The sequence below is a fragment of the Formica exsecta genome, unplaced genomic scaffold (genome assembly GCF_003651465.1).
Source record: "Formica exsecta isolate Colony F162 unplaced genomic scaffold, ASM365146v1 scaffold47, whole genome shotgun sequence".
NCBI classification, from domain to species: Eukaryota; Metazoa; Arthropoda; class Insecta; order Hymenoptera; family Formicidae; genus Formica; species Formica exsecta.
Window position 1 is genome coordinate 997457 of NW_021851936.1, and position 16132 is coordinate 1013588.

Consider the following 16132-nt stretch of genomic DNA (forward strand, 5'->3'; position numbering starts at 1 on the left):
AATGGATCACTATCGAGGAAATAAAAAATGAACTAGCCATTTGTATTTTGTAAATAATATAAATAGTAAATAATTTATATATAATATAAATAATTCATCAACATATATAAATTATTCATCATTGCATATCGTTGCTTCGTTTGTCGTCCGACGTCTTTCCAAAATTGATCTTTTAGTATTTTCGAGTGAAGCAAGGTTCTGAGAGTGATTAAATCCAATTTTCTATGAACATATGTTCGACCGAAAATGAGTTTTGAATTTGATTAATATAAGTAAGTAGATTCCTAATAATCCAAGACGGTGTTTATGACATCATTAATCGCTCTCAGAGCGATCAAATTTGCTTCACTCGGAAATGCTATTTCTCTCTCTTATTCACTTTTTGCTGTTTTCTCGTGGTACTCATATTCACTCAAAAACAATTAATTATGATTAATCGAATGCATGATAATCGCGAAACTTTGCACAGCATTCCCGATCATGGATCGCACGAGATACGCATTTTATGATATTGTAAAAGAACAACGTAAGAAGTACGATTTATGTGCTCGACATTTACTCAAGATCAAAGTCATGCGTCACAGCTATCTTCTTTATCGTTAAATTATGTATGGTATGCACAATAACACGAATCATAAGATCGAAAGATTAATATATAACAACATATCAGCTCTAAAATTTAGCGAACTATTATAGAAAACGCTATAGAATGTCACTTTCTCTCTTTCTCATATTCGCCCCAATCACTCTTTATTCGCGCATTGCATTATACACATTCGAAATGTAAGTGTAAATAAAAAAACGATCGCTTTTTCATTGGAGGCAAACATATGTGGATGTGTGTGCATCTAGTATTAATGCATAATTCTTGTATGACGATTGCAGTATAATCGCTTTCAATTATATTTTGCTTGTTGACTCAGTTACACTTCGTAATCGTATCATAATAATAATAGTACTCTTTATAATGTTTACACTTTTCTGCTATTACATATCGTAGATACATATTTTTTTTCACGCGTTTATTGCAAACCAAATGCCGTTTCTCTACATGATTCTCTCAGAAGTAATAAAATTTGTATACATACATGAGTATCAGACAACATTTTTCAACATGACTCTAATATAATCTTAAACATATAGAAATAAATTATAATAATATCTCTATGAGTATATCTCTATGAGCTAATGCATAGTGTAAATACTATGTTATGTTTATATATGCATTTGTATATATGTATGTATGTATATATCAATGTGTCATGTATATATATATATATATATACAATTTTAAAGTACAGTATTCTCTTAATGGTTATTCATGATTTTACGAAGTATAATTAAAATGCTTATTCATCCTTTATAATGCGTCTTAATGAAACATCTAGGCAGGTTGTAATCAAAAATTTCGGTTATGTAACAACTGTGTGTGCATTGATGTTTAAAAAAAATTTTACTTATATATGATAGCATAGCGTAATAAAATGCACATGGAAAGTGCTGTAGGGTTTCAATGAAACTTCTACATGCGTCAAGTTTCTCCTAAGTATTCTTATATACTAATAAATTCATCATAACATCTGCTGGTGCTTTACAACAGATTACCTGCAAAATAAACATAAATTGATTAATTTAAAACATTTTTTCTAATTTACAATATTAAAATATTTTTACATTCTTGTACTTACTTATTGTTGTTACTGACTTGTGAAGGCACAAAGTAAATGACTAGAATCAATGCTAGAAGAGTTGCGGGAGTTTGGATAGCCAAGTTTCCGTCTGCAAATATAAAATAAATATATAAAATTATATAACATATAAAATTATTGAAAATATCGAATTTTGCTCCTTAGAGAAATTTTTCATATCTACATGAAAAGGGAAAGTATTGGAGATATTAATTACACGAGTTATTTTAATCAATATTGTATAATATTTTATTTTATCCAGCTATTGTTTTATTATTGGAAATGTATGAATCTTTTATGTATGTAGTTGTTTCAAGAGTAAAAAAAAATAAACATTTTATTGTATATGAAATTAATGTTTTATTACCGACAATGAAAATATTTACTTACCTACAGTATAGCGAGCAGTGAGTTTTTTTCAAAACTTCCATTTCCAAAGCCATCCTCAGTCGTCTCTAACAGTACCTCCTCCGTGCTTTCAGACACGAATCCAAGGAAATTTCTGGCATATTCCATAATCTTATCTGTATATGTCATATGCACTCTGGCAGATAATACGTAGCGCACCTGCTGTACTCAGCTGTAGTCTTTAGTCCGACACATATCGCGCGTCGGTCACGTAGCCTGGTTTTCTATCAATTGCACAATTAGAATGTAATTATTGTCATTGTGATTGTTATAAATTCACGAATTATGCAATAATTAGCGCAACGATTCCTGCGAAATTTGCTGATGGCATAAATACTGGTAAGTATTGTAGAAATTCTTCTAGTATTCTAGTGTCGGTTTTCGTCATGTTTCTAACCTTATTTTACCAAATTACTATACAAACTGTTTCGTACTTTAAATCATATTTTCGCACTTAATTTAGAAACTGTAAGACTAAAAGTTAATAAACTATATATCAAACTATGAGCGAAAGTAAAAGGTATTATATTATTCGCATATTTTGTAAAAATATTCGTATAACATTCTGCATTTATATTTTTTTTGTTTGTATTGTATCTCTTTGTTGTGACAGGTCAATAATAGCTAACAATAAGTAAGGCTGTTTAAGTTAATATTAGTCCTTAGGCACAGGTGTCTGCGCTACATAAATGACATTATTTAGATTTTTACAAAATAAGTCAAAATTTACTTTTTATTTATAATAATTTCTATCTTTCTGTATTGCAGATTTGTTGTTTGGAAGCTGACTTAATGAACTAGTGAAGATGGCTGATATACAATCAGTCACAGAAAACACGGAGGAGAAGTCGGAGAAACAAGATGATCCTATGAAGAACTATGAGTTTGACGGGCAAACTTATATCTATACCGATAAAGCAACAAACATTACCTATAGATTTGATCAGGAAAATAATAAATGGGTGGTAAAGGAAGATGACAAAGTCAACTCCGATAACAAGGAAAGTTCCGATAAAAAGGAAAAGGAAGAAAATTCTGGTCCTGAAGTTAATGCAGCTGGTACTTTTGGCTTTGAGAATGATACGCATACTTATACAGATCCAAATGACGGCAGTGTATACTTCTGGGACAAAGAGAAAAACGCTTGGTTTCCAAAAGTTGATCAGGATTTCATGGCCAGGTATCAAATGAGTTATGGTTTTACGGATACTAGTACGCCGCAGCCAAACCCACCAGAGCCAAACGAGCCTACGTCTCCTCAGAAGGCCAAAGAAGAAAAGGAACAAAGGAAAGCGGAAGCGAAGCGGAAAGCTCAAGAACCGCCGACTTGGTTCGAGGTCGACGAGGCGCATAACACCGCTATTTATGTATCTGGCCTACCTCTGGACATTACCATGGACGAGCTCACAGAACTCTTCACCAAATGCGGCCTCATAGCTAGGGACGAAAGAGGGAAGGACAAAATTAAGCTGTATAAAGACGGCAATGGTGAACCAAAGGGAGATGCTCTCTGTACTTATATCAAGGTAGGAATATATTTTTTTATTTATTTATTATTTATTTATTATTTATTTTTACGAGTTATATGTATGTTATTTAATATGATCCATCCTCGATTTTTTTCTTAATATTACTAACAATATCGCACTACAAGAATTCGTCAATATCAATATTTTATTGTACATCATTAAATACATAGGGGCTATATATATCGATGATCCTATGTTGATATATTTACAAACGAAGCGGTGAAAAAATAACAAACACGTGGATTGAAATATGAAGATGCGAGCATTATTTTGCTTCTTGATTCACTATCTAATCGCATAATTCATTTATAAAAATTATGATTAGCGTAAACGGATATCGTGAGATAATTATTGAATAACAATTCTAGTAGCTTATTTAATTCGTGTAACGCAATCCGTCGCAGATAGCAGTGATAAGAATTGGCAGCTTTAGATTTTTAATCGATACATGAATTATTCACGCATTATAATTAATTAACTGCACAAGACGTTTGGCAAAATAATCGTGAGATAGAGAAAGATAGATATAGAGAGATAATGAATAATTTTTTGTAATAGTATTACGATAAATAAGTATATAGAGAATATTTAGACGAGTGTGTCTTTAATAATATCGAATGCAGTTTGATAAATAATGACCTACATAAATATCGTGTAATCATTACTTATCATTATTTATCCATATATGATTGATTTATTAATCGATCAGTATATTTTTGAAATTTCCACGAATATTCAGGAACGTTAAGGATTCTGTTTCGAGATTAATCTTGGTTGCAATAGTTCTGCAAAATTTATTTTTGCAGTTGGTTGTATATATTGCAGTGGTTGTGTCAGCGTATTGGCAGTTCGATAGTATCATTGTAACAAAAATTTTACATGCAAGTTTTTTTTTTAGTCGCACATACATTATGTAATAGAGTAATAAAGTCAAAGTTGCAGCCATAACTATAATTATCAATAATTTACGTTTCTTCTTTACGGCTTCAACAAAATCTCCTCCCGCGCGAAATCGTTTATTTTATTGTGAAACTGCGAAAAAACATTATTCATGTCCAAATTTTGTGACTGATGGCTATTGAGTCTGCCGCCCAGAAAAGCGCCGTATTCTCGCCCTTGAGGCAATACTTGGGCAACTCTTGGCTCAGCTGGTTGCAAACGGGTTTTATTCGAACGATGTCGCATGCGCTCTCTGGACTGCGTGATCTTGGTACTGTCAAAAAAAATTTGAAAAAATTATTAATTGTAGAAGATCTTAATTACTAGAAATTAGAATTTAAAATTTTTTTTTTTTTTTTTAAATTTTTACATCTTAAAATTTATTTGGAAATATCGAATTATTATACTTGGAAGGTGGCCGCGATCCCAGTTTGACACCATGAGCCCATTGTTCATTCTCTCTTTGGTCCGTCCAATTTTTTCTCCAGTTTGTTCGATTCTTCTTTCTTCCCTCTAGCTTCCTCTGTTCGTTTAAGTATTTCTTACCCTTCTTTCTAGGTTTTAATCTTTGGTTTTGCGGCGCGAAAGGATCCGACTTCTTGCGTCTTCTTGCTGAACAAGGCAAAAAATATCATATTGTTAAAATCATTTATAAACTGTATCGACATTTACATATGACAGCGTTTTCTGCTGAATATGTTTTTCGAGTTTCTCAAAGCATTTCTCACATAAACGACCGGCGGGCACTTCGCATATATAATGCTTCCGTTCGACGCAGCTTCTCGCGCTCCACTTGTATTTCAATGCGGGATCCATTATGATACAATGCCACGCGTACTTCTCAGATTTCCCGGGTTCCATTCTCCCGAAACTCTGGAAAACCATCTTCTCACCCGTCACACCCCATTCCCAGGCCATCTGTTGCCAGTTGAAAATTCCGCCGATCCACCGCTCCAATTTCGCTGTCGAGTTTCGCCAGATTTAGGCGGAGTTGCCCGGCGTTATAGCCAGAGACGAGACGAGAATAGCTTATACTCACTGAACTGATCCCCCATCAAGTACTTTCTCAGCATCCTGTCCTTTCCATTTCTGTCCAGTATAGCCAGGGTGGCATTTCTGTCCTTGCAATGAAAGTACGCGTCCCTCCATGGCGCTGTTCCGGCGCTCAGGTAATAACAGAATCGTTTCAGTCGAAAGAAACCTACGGGACACGCGAATCGTCTCACGTGTTCGTGCTGTCGCACTGTTCTCGATTGATTAGTCGTCAAGGAATTAACACTAAAGTTTGACAAGTCCAAAACAGCCGAGGATAAGCCTGGAAAGGAAAGTCAGATATGTTAGTTTTATCGCATTGCAATAGGGACAAATTGATGAATTTTATTGATGAATTAAATTGATAAATTTTTAAATATCTTATAACAAGTAAAAAATTTTAGAGGAATGGAAAATTCAGATTATTCCGATATTTTTCGCTCATTAAACTCGTTCTTTCAGTATCAATAATTTCCAGCAGTTGGGCGTTTGGCAGGAATTTCTGGTTCTGATAAATCTCGATATTTTAAAATCCATAATTTCCTCTTTTAGTGATATAATTTATGCGCATACTTGATGCGCGTTTCGTTCCGAATGAATACATTTTTGTTGCATGGCCTTGAACGGAATTTAAGCATTATGTAATGTCGTCTGTAGTTCATGCGTGACTAGGCGCCACATCATTGCATAGCTAAGATATCGAGCATTGAATTATCGGATATTGTCTCTTAAAATAGATTCTTTCCCCATCTCTCGTATGATAACAAATTTGCAATGTTTTCAAGCTTATCGTTAGAATGTAAATATCATATTTTGATGGAACGCCTGTTTGTGATCGTAGTCTAATCTACTTAAATAAACATGTATTAAATCATAGTTTTATCTTTCTCTGTACTCACATATTCCCTCCTTAAATATATGTTTATATAGTTTTATAGATCTTATTTATCTAGAAAGAGAAAAAACACAACACAGAGAAAGTCATCATCGACTCGTTTTCGAGGGAGGGAGAAACAAATTTTTGTTCATTATAATTTTACATAATCTGCCTGCGGAGGATTAGGTAATTCTATCGATTGAAACTTTTTAGGGCGTGACAACTCCTTCGGGTGGAACCGGTAAAGATAAAGCAATTTTTATGACAGCACCATACTGTATGCGCACACATACAATAGGTATTCATATTTTAACTACCAGTTTAAGACGCCAGTTAATGAGTATCTCATAATATATAAATGATTCAACGCATTTTAAAGATTGTGCAATGTTCGAAAAAATGTTGAAAAAATAAGGAACTTACGTATTAAAGATTTTGTAGAAGATCATAGAAGAATTTGTCTGACATGTATCGACATTTATTATAAATTAGTATAGCTGTTACGAAAGTAACAGGCAGCGCAGCAGACACATATTGACAATGATTGCCATACATATCCAATTAATTACTCAAAAAGCCATCTCTATGAATCATTGTTGCATAGAAGAACCTCGTGGCACGCACACGATCATAAATTTCATTTATGATACACAATTAGTATCGTATGACTATTAATGAATACCAGAGATTTAACTTTTATATGGGAGGCCCGCAGGCTTCTAGTATAGAAAATACATTCTTGTTCGCACGACAATTACGCGCGATAGAACCGATTATTATATTTATTATATTTCATCGTAGCACGTAATCAATTCATAGCAATGTCTCTAATGGACAATGTGATGAGATAAACGAATTGAACTAAAAAATTTAAAAAGACTTTATTATAAAATAATGCAACTCTAATCGAAATAACGTAACCGTCTTAATATCATAATATTAGTTTTGAGCTCTATGATAAACGACATGAAATTAATAAATCGGACAGCAAGTTTAGCCGGTTTTTTTTTTTTTTTTTTTAAATTATCTTTGCATGAGCATAAAAAGGAATAATGACATGACGATAAGATGAAATATAGAAAAATAGTGAACTAAAATTGCGTTTTATTCCAGTTCGAATGTGTGATGTAACGTTTTTTTTTTCTTATTATGTTGCCATTTTATGCATTTTACTTTGACAGGATCATTATTCAAATGCTAGTAGGAAGCATAAAGAACACATGCCGCTTTATGCCTTTATGCTAAATACGGTTTATATTTGTATTACGTAGCACTCTCTAAATGGACATTTAATTACTATTCGCGGAATTTTGATTTTAAGCTACGATAAATATGTACAAGTAGATCGCAGATTTAAATGGCTCAAATTTAAATGGATCAGATCAACTTAATCGGTTAGTTAGTACTCGGAATACATGTTAAAGTGTAGTGATTTTACTCAGAATCTCTTCGGGCATTCAAATAAACATTTACATAACAGAATCATGCGAGAACTAGTTTCTACGAATAATAAAAACCAGTAGCTGCCGACCACAATTTCACGCCTCTTAATTACATGCGATCGATTTTATGATAGTTAGGTATCAGCTCAAAGTAATACTATGCACATATCAATCTTCCTCTGAAATAATTATAACTGAGCGCAAAACAAACTTCAATCGTAGAAATAAAACTAACTTAGGAATTCAAAAATTGCCTTTGTTAAAAAAATAACTCTGTCTGCAAAACTACTACGAAATTATAAAATGTTTTTGTTGAAATTTTTTTTTTTACGTGCCGTTGCTTTCAACCGCACCTGAATTTACGAACTATGTTAGAGTTTGTTGCAGCTTTGGATAGCGCGATATACGACTTGCTTTAAAATGCGAGACATAACAAACGAGATGGCCAGCGCGTATGATGCATATTTCATTTTGACTCGAAATTCTCAGGTTCCGAGAGGCCATACCTAAATCTTTAATGCGGAAATTCACCCAGTTTCTTAGTTTTCAAATATACAAAGTACTACTTTATACGAATATTGATAATAAAAAAATAGATCTCCTACAATGTTTCGCATATTTAAAAATTTTAAAATCGATGAGTCATAGAGCTTTAATTCTTCGAGTGTCACATTTATGAGTGTCAGAGAATGGGAATAATAAATTATTTTTTCATGTCAAGTTCGTACATACGTATCTTCTTTGTGTAATCATTTAATCGTATGCGTTTTCTTATCACAGGTGTGCAAACTGTTGTCTGATACTGAAATACCTCTTTACACTAACAGCAGAAAATATCGTATATAGCGACTACTTATTCACTTAAATATTCAGTCACGCATGAAGTCACGCAAAATTTAGTTTTTTCCATTTCTAGAAGCATAAGTAGGCAATTATAGATAATTATTAATATTAAATTCCCATGTTTATTATTTCCATTTAAGAAGATTGTAAAAAAATATAAAAAGATACATAAATATATAGTTTTGCTTATTGAAGCGATATTTTCTCGGGTATACAAATATTGTCGCATACCTATCTAGGAATCGTGCTGCAAAACATGTAGTCAATGAATTTGCATAAATATTTGATGTCCGCTAAAGTTAATTAAGGTCGTTGCTAATTAAAATCGAAACTATGAAGTTAATAAGTTTACTTCACTTATGTAGCGTCGTTTGGTCATGATATACGCTTCAAAGAAAAGTCATCCGATATTTTCAAGCTCGTCTAATCAACTGATATCGATAGACATGACAAGGATATTATATCTATGGAATATGTCTACCCACAACTTGCACTTTCATTCATTTATGGGACAAGGCTAACCTCGATGGCTTGGATGAACATTCTTCTCATATTTCCAGAATTTACCGCCACTTTCGCGAACAAGTGGTGGTATTAGTAATTGGTCAATTAACCTTTAATGTATATATATATAATTTAGGTCAAAAGGTCACGTAATGACTGCAATCGCTCAATTGTAATTAGCAATCATTAAATAATTTTTATCAATGAAAGAAAATTTTATCAAATAATATTGAGACATTTTTTACAACATGACAACTGCATTGTTGACTTTACTTCTAAGTTTCTTTTCGATAGTCGCAAGCAAATTTACGATTGTTGCGATCGAAGCTATTTTCGACGCAGATCCGATTTGATGGTATTGTTTCGTTGGTATCATTCTCGCCAGATCCGATCTCGCGAAAATAGATTGCTACGTCTGTTCTCGGAAACTGCCCGTCATCTTCGATCGTTAATTTATTTGCGGTTTCCATTAGAAAATGCTTGGTAAAATATGCGCGTCCCGAAACTGTCCGTCCAACGTACTCGTTCCACTTGTAGACTGGTTAATCTTATATGCAGAAATTTCACGTGAGTCCGATATAAAGTATGCATCTCGCAACGTGCATCCCTTTTAAGGTTTGCTTCGAGATTTTTATTAAATTTTTTCAAGGCATATTAAAATCAGCTGCCTTGGTAAAAACATATGTATTTAAATTAAAGGAAAATAAAATATAAAAAGATAAAAGAACATAAAAGATAAAATATAATGATAAAATGACAGAATTTATAATTAGGATAATTCTTGCAGGAAAAAAAATGTTATATAATTTTTCTTAAAGATATAGATTATCGATATAATTCTATACAACAGATTTCATACGAATTAATTATCTGTACTGATACCTGCCATTGTTTAACACATCAGAACTTGATAGACACTTATCAATTACGGTCATCACGGTACTATTACGCAATTTCAAAAATCATGTAGGTAATTATAGGTTGCGTTATCGTAACTCTCAGTGTTGCTATTAGGCTGCCAATTAGCAAAGTGCGTAACTGCTAATAGATACAGCAACCAAGTCAGCTGTGTCTCAGCATCGAAAGATATCATGTCACGATTACATTCTACATCATATAAATTACTTTAAATATCATCAAGATTTTACTGGCATTTAGCTTTTAAGTTCGCAAAGACTGGAATTTCGCTTTCTTATCAATATATATTAATTAATAAATAAATAACGCGCACGTCAACAAGTTGCAGAAATTGAATTTTATAAAATTATAATAGATATAAAATTGATTCAGATATTCCGCTTGCTTTAATAGAATGATTTTAATTGATGTTATCTATATTTTCGCGGTCAACAGAGAATTGCATTTGGCATTTTAATGCATACACGCATCAATATTAAATGCCGGGTTAAATATTGATCAATTATACAATAATACTGAATTACATATTATTTTATCGCAAAATTTCGATGCAATTGATCCTTGTTTATATTGACATCTATCAATCATCGTATAAAAAAAAATTGCCATATTTTTTCTGCGTTGCTTTATACAATATTTTATTCCGTAAATTTTTAATTACGATTATTTGGATCTCAGAAATTAATCATCATCTTTTTTTACTACTTATCTCCTTGAATTAATCGCTTCCTAGAATCTCGGCGTGTTCACCCACTCATTCATGCTTTCGCGCGTATCTCGCTATTAACACCTCAGACTCTCATTAAGATCATCCGCGATTTGCTTAAATCCACATCGCGCACTTTAAGCGATTAATTACCTGCGAAGCACAGAAACAGGATCCAACACTTCCACATGTCTACTACACAGGTCGCTTACTCGTCGAAGTACTCGATACGAAGGTCGCGATAAGCGCGCAGGATCGTCCTCATTCTCGTTCCTTGAATCTCGCCTCGCTTCCGATTTCGCGTATTGTCATAATGACACGTGTTCGCGAATTCGCGCGACGAGAAAAAAAGAAAAAGAGAAGAAAATCGACCGCTTCGCTTTTACACCCCTCGACTGGTTTCTCTAAAGATCATACAGACCGTATCAATAGGGTGTCCGGACTACGCCGATCGTGGAGACCGTTCTTCGACGGAGGTTCGCGCCCGACTGAAGCCGACGCTTCCATTCCGCTCGGCGCGTACCTTCGCGCGCTCCTCGAGCTTACGAGAGGAATTCTCTCGCGCTTCCCCTAACGCCCAGATGTTTCCGCGATCATTTTCTGAATCCAAGGAGCCATAGATCCGCCGTAGCGAGAATCTGTCTAGCTTACTCCGATTTCTATTTGAATAAACGCGAATGCGCTTCACGCGGTTATACACGCACGCATTCGCGGAGATACATCATGCGGACTATATGACAAATACATTTTCTGCATGCTTATTTTACGAAGAACCCATATAACGTTCCCGCGAAGAGATTTTTCATAGACAACGTTGCAACTTTCTGTCTTTAACGTTTTATGTAAAAATGTTACAATTAGAACGGTACGAATTTTTAAGTCTGCATTCCTTCAATATCTGACGTTTGCTTTGATATTTAAGGTGATTTCGAAATAGTAGAGTTTATCATTGCATGTGGCATATGCAAACGCGTATACAATTTAATGATTTCTGTTCACGTTTTGCATAACGCCACCAATCGTCGTCATTCGGACTCAAGGATATACGAACTTAACAAGCATAGAACGTGCGTTAATTGCGCGCGATTGTTATAGGAATTGTTGAACAAACATTGCGTAACTACGTCAACAACACGCGAAATGTTTGAGGAACTACACGTAAACAAAGCTAAAGTGTCTTTGCACTTGGCACTTAATATTATTATCATAAAACAGGGTTAAAATATATCAGCATCAATAACTATGCGTCAGAATGTGCGAGATAAGGGATCACCCAGTATCGAGAAAATTTAAGCCGGAATTTCGTGAATGTTTATCGATACTAGAGGAGAGAGTAAAAGATTATTTTCTTTTTTCGAGGTAAAAACATCATATAAAATATAAAACAACACAAACTTAATGTAAAAACAAAAACAAGTAAGAAATAATATATGTAAAAGCGGTCGTTATTATTTACGATGATAATAACTTGGAATTAATAGAGAATTAATCAAGTTATATATGAAGAAATTATTCGGCGATAACTTTACTCATTTTATTGATTTTTAATATTAACGCTTAATCATTGGATAATGTTTAGATGAATGTTTATTTATTACTGATTATTATTAATTAATAATGTAAGAATGTGATAGACAAATTTTATATTTATATATATAATTAACAATATATGTTTATAAGACAGTATCAAAGCGCGACGACCTCAAATTGAACCTACCTTTAAAATATCATCGCGCTAGCAGACCAGCGTTTTCGTTTAATGGCAGGCTGCCAATTGGGTGCATTAACGTCTATCTGTCCGATAGTATCTTTTAGGGAGTTAATGTCTAAATGTCTAAATCGAATTGATTAAAATGTAGTAGCAGAGAGATAACAGGAAATGTTAGCACATAAACAAGTCCGAGATATCTAGGAAGTAGGAACGTAATTTGCTACCGTCGGAATCAGATTTCGCGAATCTTACGTTTTAATAATTCCTACTTACTTATCACTTGCAGAAACGTGGCAAGATAATAACACGGGAAAAGTATGTCAACGACAGCTACAAAGAGATAGAGAGAGAGAGAGATTAAGAACGAAACGGAGAAGAAATACAATGCACGCGTAGAAAATATGAAATGCACTCTGAAAATTCGACTATTATATTACGTGAATTAAAAATGCCATCTCTACGATATTTCATTTAATATCTCTGAAAATACACCGATATACTTATTTGTGATAATTATTATGCATGATTTCTGCTCGTATTCGCTATCGCGGTTGCATAAAATATATCGCATTTTAAATATATCTACGCTTCTCTTCTTTTTACCATAGGAAGCTATTTTCACACACACATATATCTATACATTTATCGTGCACGCAAATGTATAAATGGCGACATTGCATTCTTGTGATTTGCGCAGAAATCACATTCTTGTAATTTCTTGTGCTAAAAGTATTGCGTTTAAAATAATCTATGACTTTTAAATATTGTCCGTGCAAACTATCTATACACCTAAATATTGCACATTTCATGTTGGAATGTTTTATATGCTTCAAAGAGTGAAAGACAGAAGCGTGATTTTTTATTTGATTTTTTATTACCTATAAACACAGGCTCTACGTTTGGGTGATGGCGTGGTCGAGGTTACGTTCAAACTACTATGACGGCGATTCATTTGTGCATTCCTGATGCTTTGAAAGGTACACTGGGAATGCTGCAATTCGCGGAATTGCAATTTGGGATGGGTTGACGACTGCGTGCCTGAAATCACAACGGAGCGATTGACAGATTCAAATAATTCTAGATATTGCGTCAGGCATTATGGAGATGTAGATGCAGTGGTCATGTTTATGGCTTGAGGATCATCATCACCATATATGATTACGTCAGTATAATGTGACGTCAAGTCAATCATTTTCAAGTGTTAGCTCACATTTTCAAGCTTGTATAGCCTTATTAGTATACAGAAAAAATTTCATGAGCTTCCGTACACTTGAGAGAGAATTAATCCCACTTCAGTATAAGTTCTTTAATAATGGAGAACAAATATTTTTTTAGAATAGAATAAATATAGTTTATTTTCTTTACAAATTGATTTTTAACATTTTAGGCTTGTAATATTTCAAATTCAATTTAATAGTACAAATAAAAAGGCAATTCTGTTCGAGAAATGCATTAAATCTTTATATTAGGCAGGACCGTGCGTACTTTCAACGCACGTTACGTGTGTTTCTAAATTTCTCTCACAAACATACAGAAATATACATTAGAAAAGTTAAATTCTGTAAAAAAATAAATCAACGATAGAGCTGAAAAATTTGGCATCCTTCCAAAATTAAGTTTAACTATGATACAGTCATACCGCGCAGACATCAAAGCATTGCCATTTGCCACTGCAATCGAAACGTCGGAAGAACTTGATCTTCCTGAGACTGTCTGACTATAAATTTACAAGAGGGCACGTTCTTCCACGTGCAGTCGCCGCGAAAGGAAGCGATCGGCTCTTTCGAAGCAACAGGAAGGTCAGGTACATCATTACAACTGCGACTGCAGGTGACACATCGGATATGTTAGCCGAATATTTGTAAACATATCGATTTCTTTATTTGCTGCTGAAAGAGTTAAGTAATCTTTCACTCGTCGGCCGTGTAATCGTCAAAAGGCCAAGGAAAAAAATCGGCGTAATAGATGTCTCGCTCTCGGCGACTCTCATATTCATTCACGACCGGTTCTTTTCTATTTTATTTTTTTTTGCCGCGGGAAAAAATCCGCAATTTGCGAAGCCGTAATTTCCGGCAATGTCGTTAGTTAGATACCGAAGTGTCGACAGTTTCCTAATTGTGCCGTCGGCGAGGAACGGCTCATCGTCTCTCCTTTGCGGCATAAAAACGACGAGAAACACAAAACGGCGATTTTTACGATCCCATACGCGCTCGCACACACTTCGGACTTTATGGAATTCCGGAAACCGGTTTTGCAAAATGTGCCGCGCATATATCCGCTCGCGATGCGCGGTGTCGTCTCTTAGGAGAGACACTGCGCCTAATATGGGGAGGGTTTTATCGCGGAGTCTCTACGGTTTAAAAGAACAATCGTACAAAATGGCGAAAGGATACATCACTCTTCGTAAATCAGAAGATATATTTACTGAATGAATTTGACCGCCAGAACTTGCAAAGGCAGTCCAGAACCATTCCATATGACATTTTGAAGAGACAGAAATTAAACGAACGCGAGATTAATGAAGATTTAGTATCTGCACGAATATACATATAAATAGTCATTTTTAATAAAACGCAGCAATATGTTCTAAACATTATTAGAAGATATCATTTTATTCTAATTTGAGAGCGTCCCTTGATGAATAAAATTTTACTAATAGTTCGGGAGATATCTTACAACTTCCCTCGTCGTTTATCTACAAAGTGAAATGCATCCCGAAATATGCTTCTCAAGAGAAACCGGAGCTGCCTGGTACCACTTGAGATATCGCGCTGCACGACACAACGATGTACAATATTATCTAAAAGGTAAAATAAAAATCTTAATGAATGTTGCATCTGTAAAGGAAAGAGACTTTATCGATCTTGAATTGCATTTTATTGCGTTTACTTGTCAACTTTATACTATTTAAATTTGCTCCAATATAAAAGCCATGGAGTTTCATATAATAACAATTTTTTCTTATAACTTTTTAAGTCGAAAGAACTTTTTGATTGGCATCGTAATCCCGAGGCAAATTGGGCTATAAAAATTCGGACCGCGTTTCGCGCGATGATACGTTCGGTTGGGCCGCGACTGTAAATGACGCCACAATGTAATGAAACTTGCATGCGTGATCATCGAGTGCAATTGTCTGACTCATCTCTGGTATTTTGCGCGATGCAAATAAATGGAACAACCGCGATCTTAAATGCCAATAGCGTAGGCGTAGCGCCAATCATTCTGATGATAATTCACTTTGATCCCTCAGTTGAGTCAACGTGACGCACGATATATATGCATATATACAGATGTTCCCGTCATTTACGCTTTAAATCAACGCGATGTCAATAGCATTGTTCGACGCGTCTTATCATTTATTCCTCATTTCTTCTTCATTCAAAAATGACAAGATATATTAAGAAGATGACAGGATGTGTCGCGCTGGGGGTTTTACAATGTCACTTCGAGAGATTTCTACTGTCTAGTTGAGACAGGATTTAAAATAATCTTCAATCGTTGTCGGAAAATTTTTTTCCATTGACAGGCTCTTCCG

General features: G+C 34.3%; 2 protein-coding genes and 1 long non-coding RNA gene across 4 annotated transcripts in view; 1 reads left to right on the top strand and 2 right to left on the bottom strand.

The window, feature by feature from the left end:
• Window positions 1-879: 879 nt before the first annotated feature.
• LOC115241245 lies at window positions 880-2277 on the bottom strand. The gene is made up of 3 exons (XR_003884876.1): window positions 2079-2277; window positions 1689-1779; window positions 880-1605 (listed from the first exon to the last, which is right to left on the bottom strand). It is a non-coding gene; the product is annotated as an uncharacterized LOC115241245 (long non-coding RNA).
• The window catches only part of LOC115241243 (HIV Tat-specific factor 1 homolog), a 22611-nt gene continuing 8639 nt past the window's right edge, over window positions 2161-16132 (top strand). The window contains exons 1-2 of one of the 2 annotated variants that reach the window (XM_029816900.1): window positions 2161-2435; window positions 2865-3622. In XM_029816900.1, coding sequence (XP_029672760.1) covers window positions 2903-3622 — 720 coding nt within the window. In that variant the 5' untranslated portion in view covers window positions 2161-2435; window positions 2865-2902. Of the gene's footprint in view, window positions 2436-2479; window positions 2617-2864; window positions 3623-16132 lie in introns of those variants that run through there. The other variant, XM_029816901.1, reaches the window with a different exon arrangement.
• Window positions 3753-11395, bottom strand: LOC115241244. Its single transcript, XM_029816902.1, has 5 exons — window positions 11040-11395; window positions 5604-5879; window positions 5293-5526; window positions 4972-5176; window positions 3753-4838 (listed from the first exon to the last, which is right to left on the bottom strand). The coding sequence occupies exons 1-5, from the start codon at window positions 11074-11076 to the stop codon at window positions 4604-4606; spliced, it is 987 nt and encodes a 328-aa protein (XP_029672762.1). The 5' UTR covers window positions 11077-11395; the 3' UTR covers window positions 3753-4603.

Bases quoted from the DNA above. Each gene is read 5' to 3' on its own strand.
- LOC115241244 (XM_029816902.1), bottom strand. From the start codon at position 11,076: ATGTGGAAGTGTTGGATCCTGTTTCTGTGCTTCGCAG. The intron at 5,527-5,603 runs GTGAGTATAAGC...GAAACTCGACAG, and splicing joins CTTGATGGGGGATCAGTTCA to CGAAATTGGAGCGGTGGATC. The intron at 4,839-4,971 runs GTATAATAATTC...TTTTTTTGACAG, and splicing joins GGATCGCGGCCACCTTCCAA to TACCAAGATCACGCAGTCCA.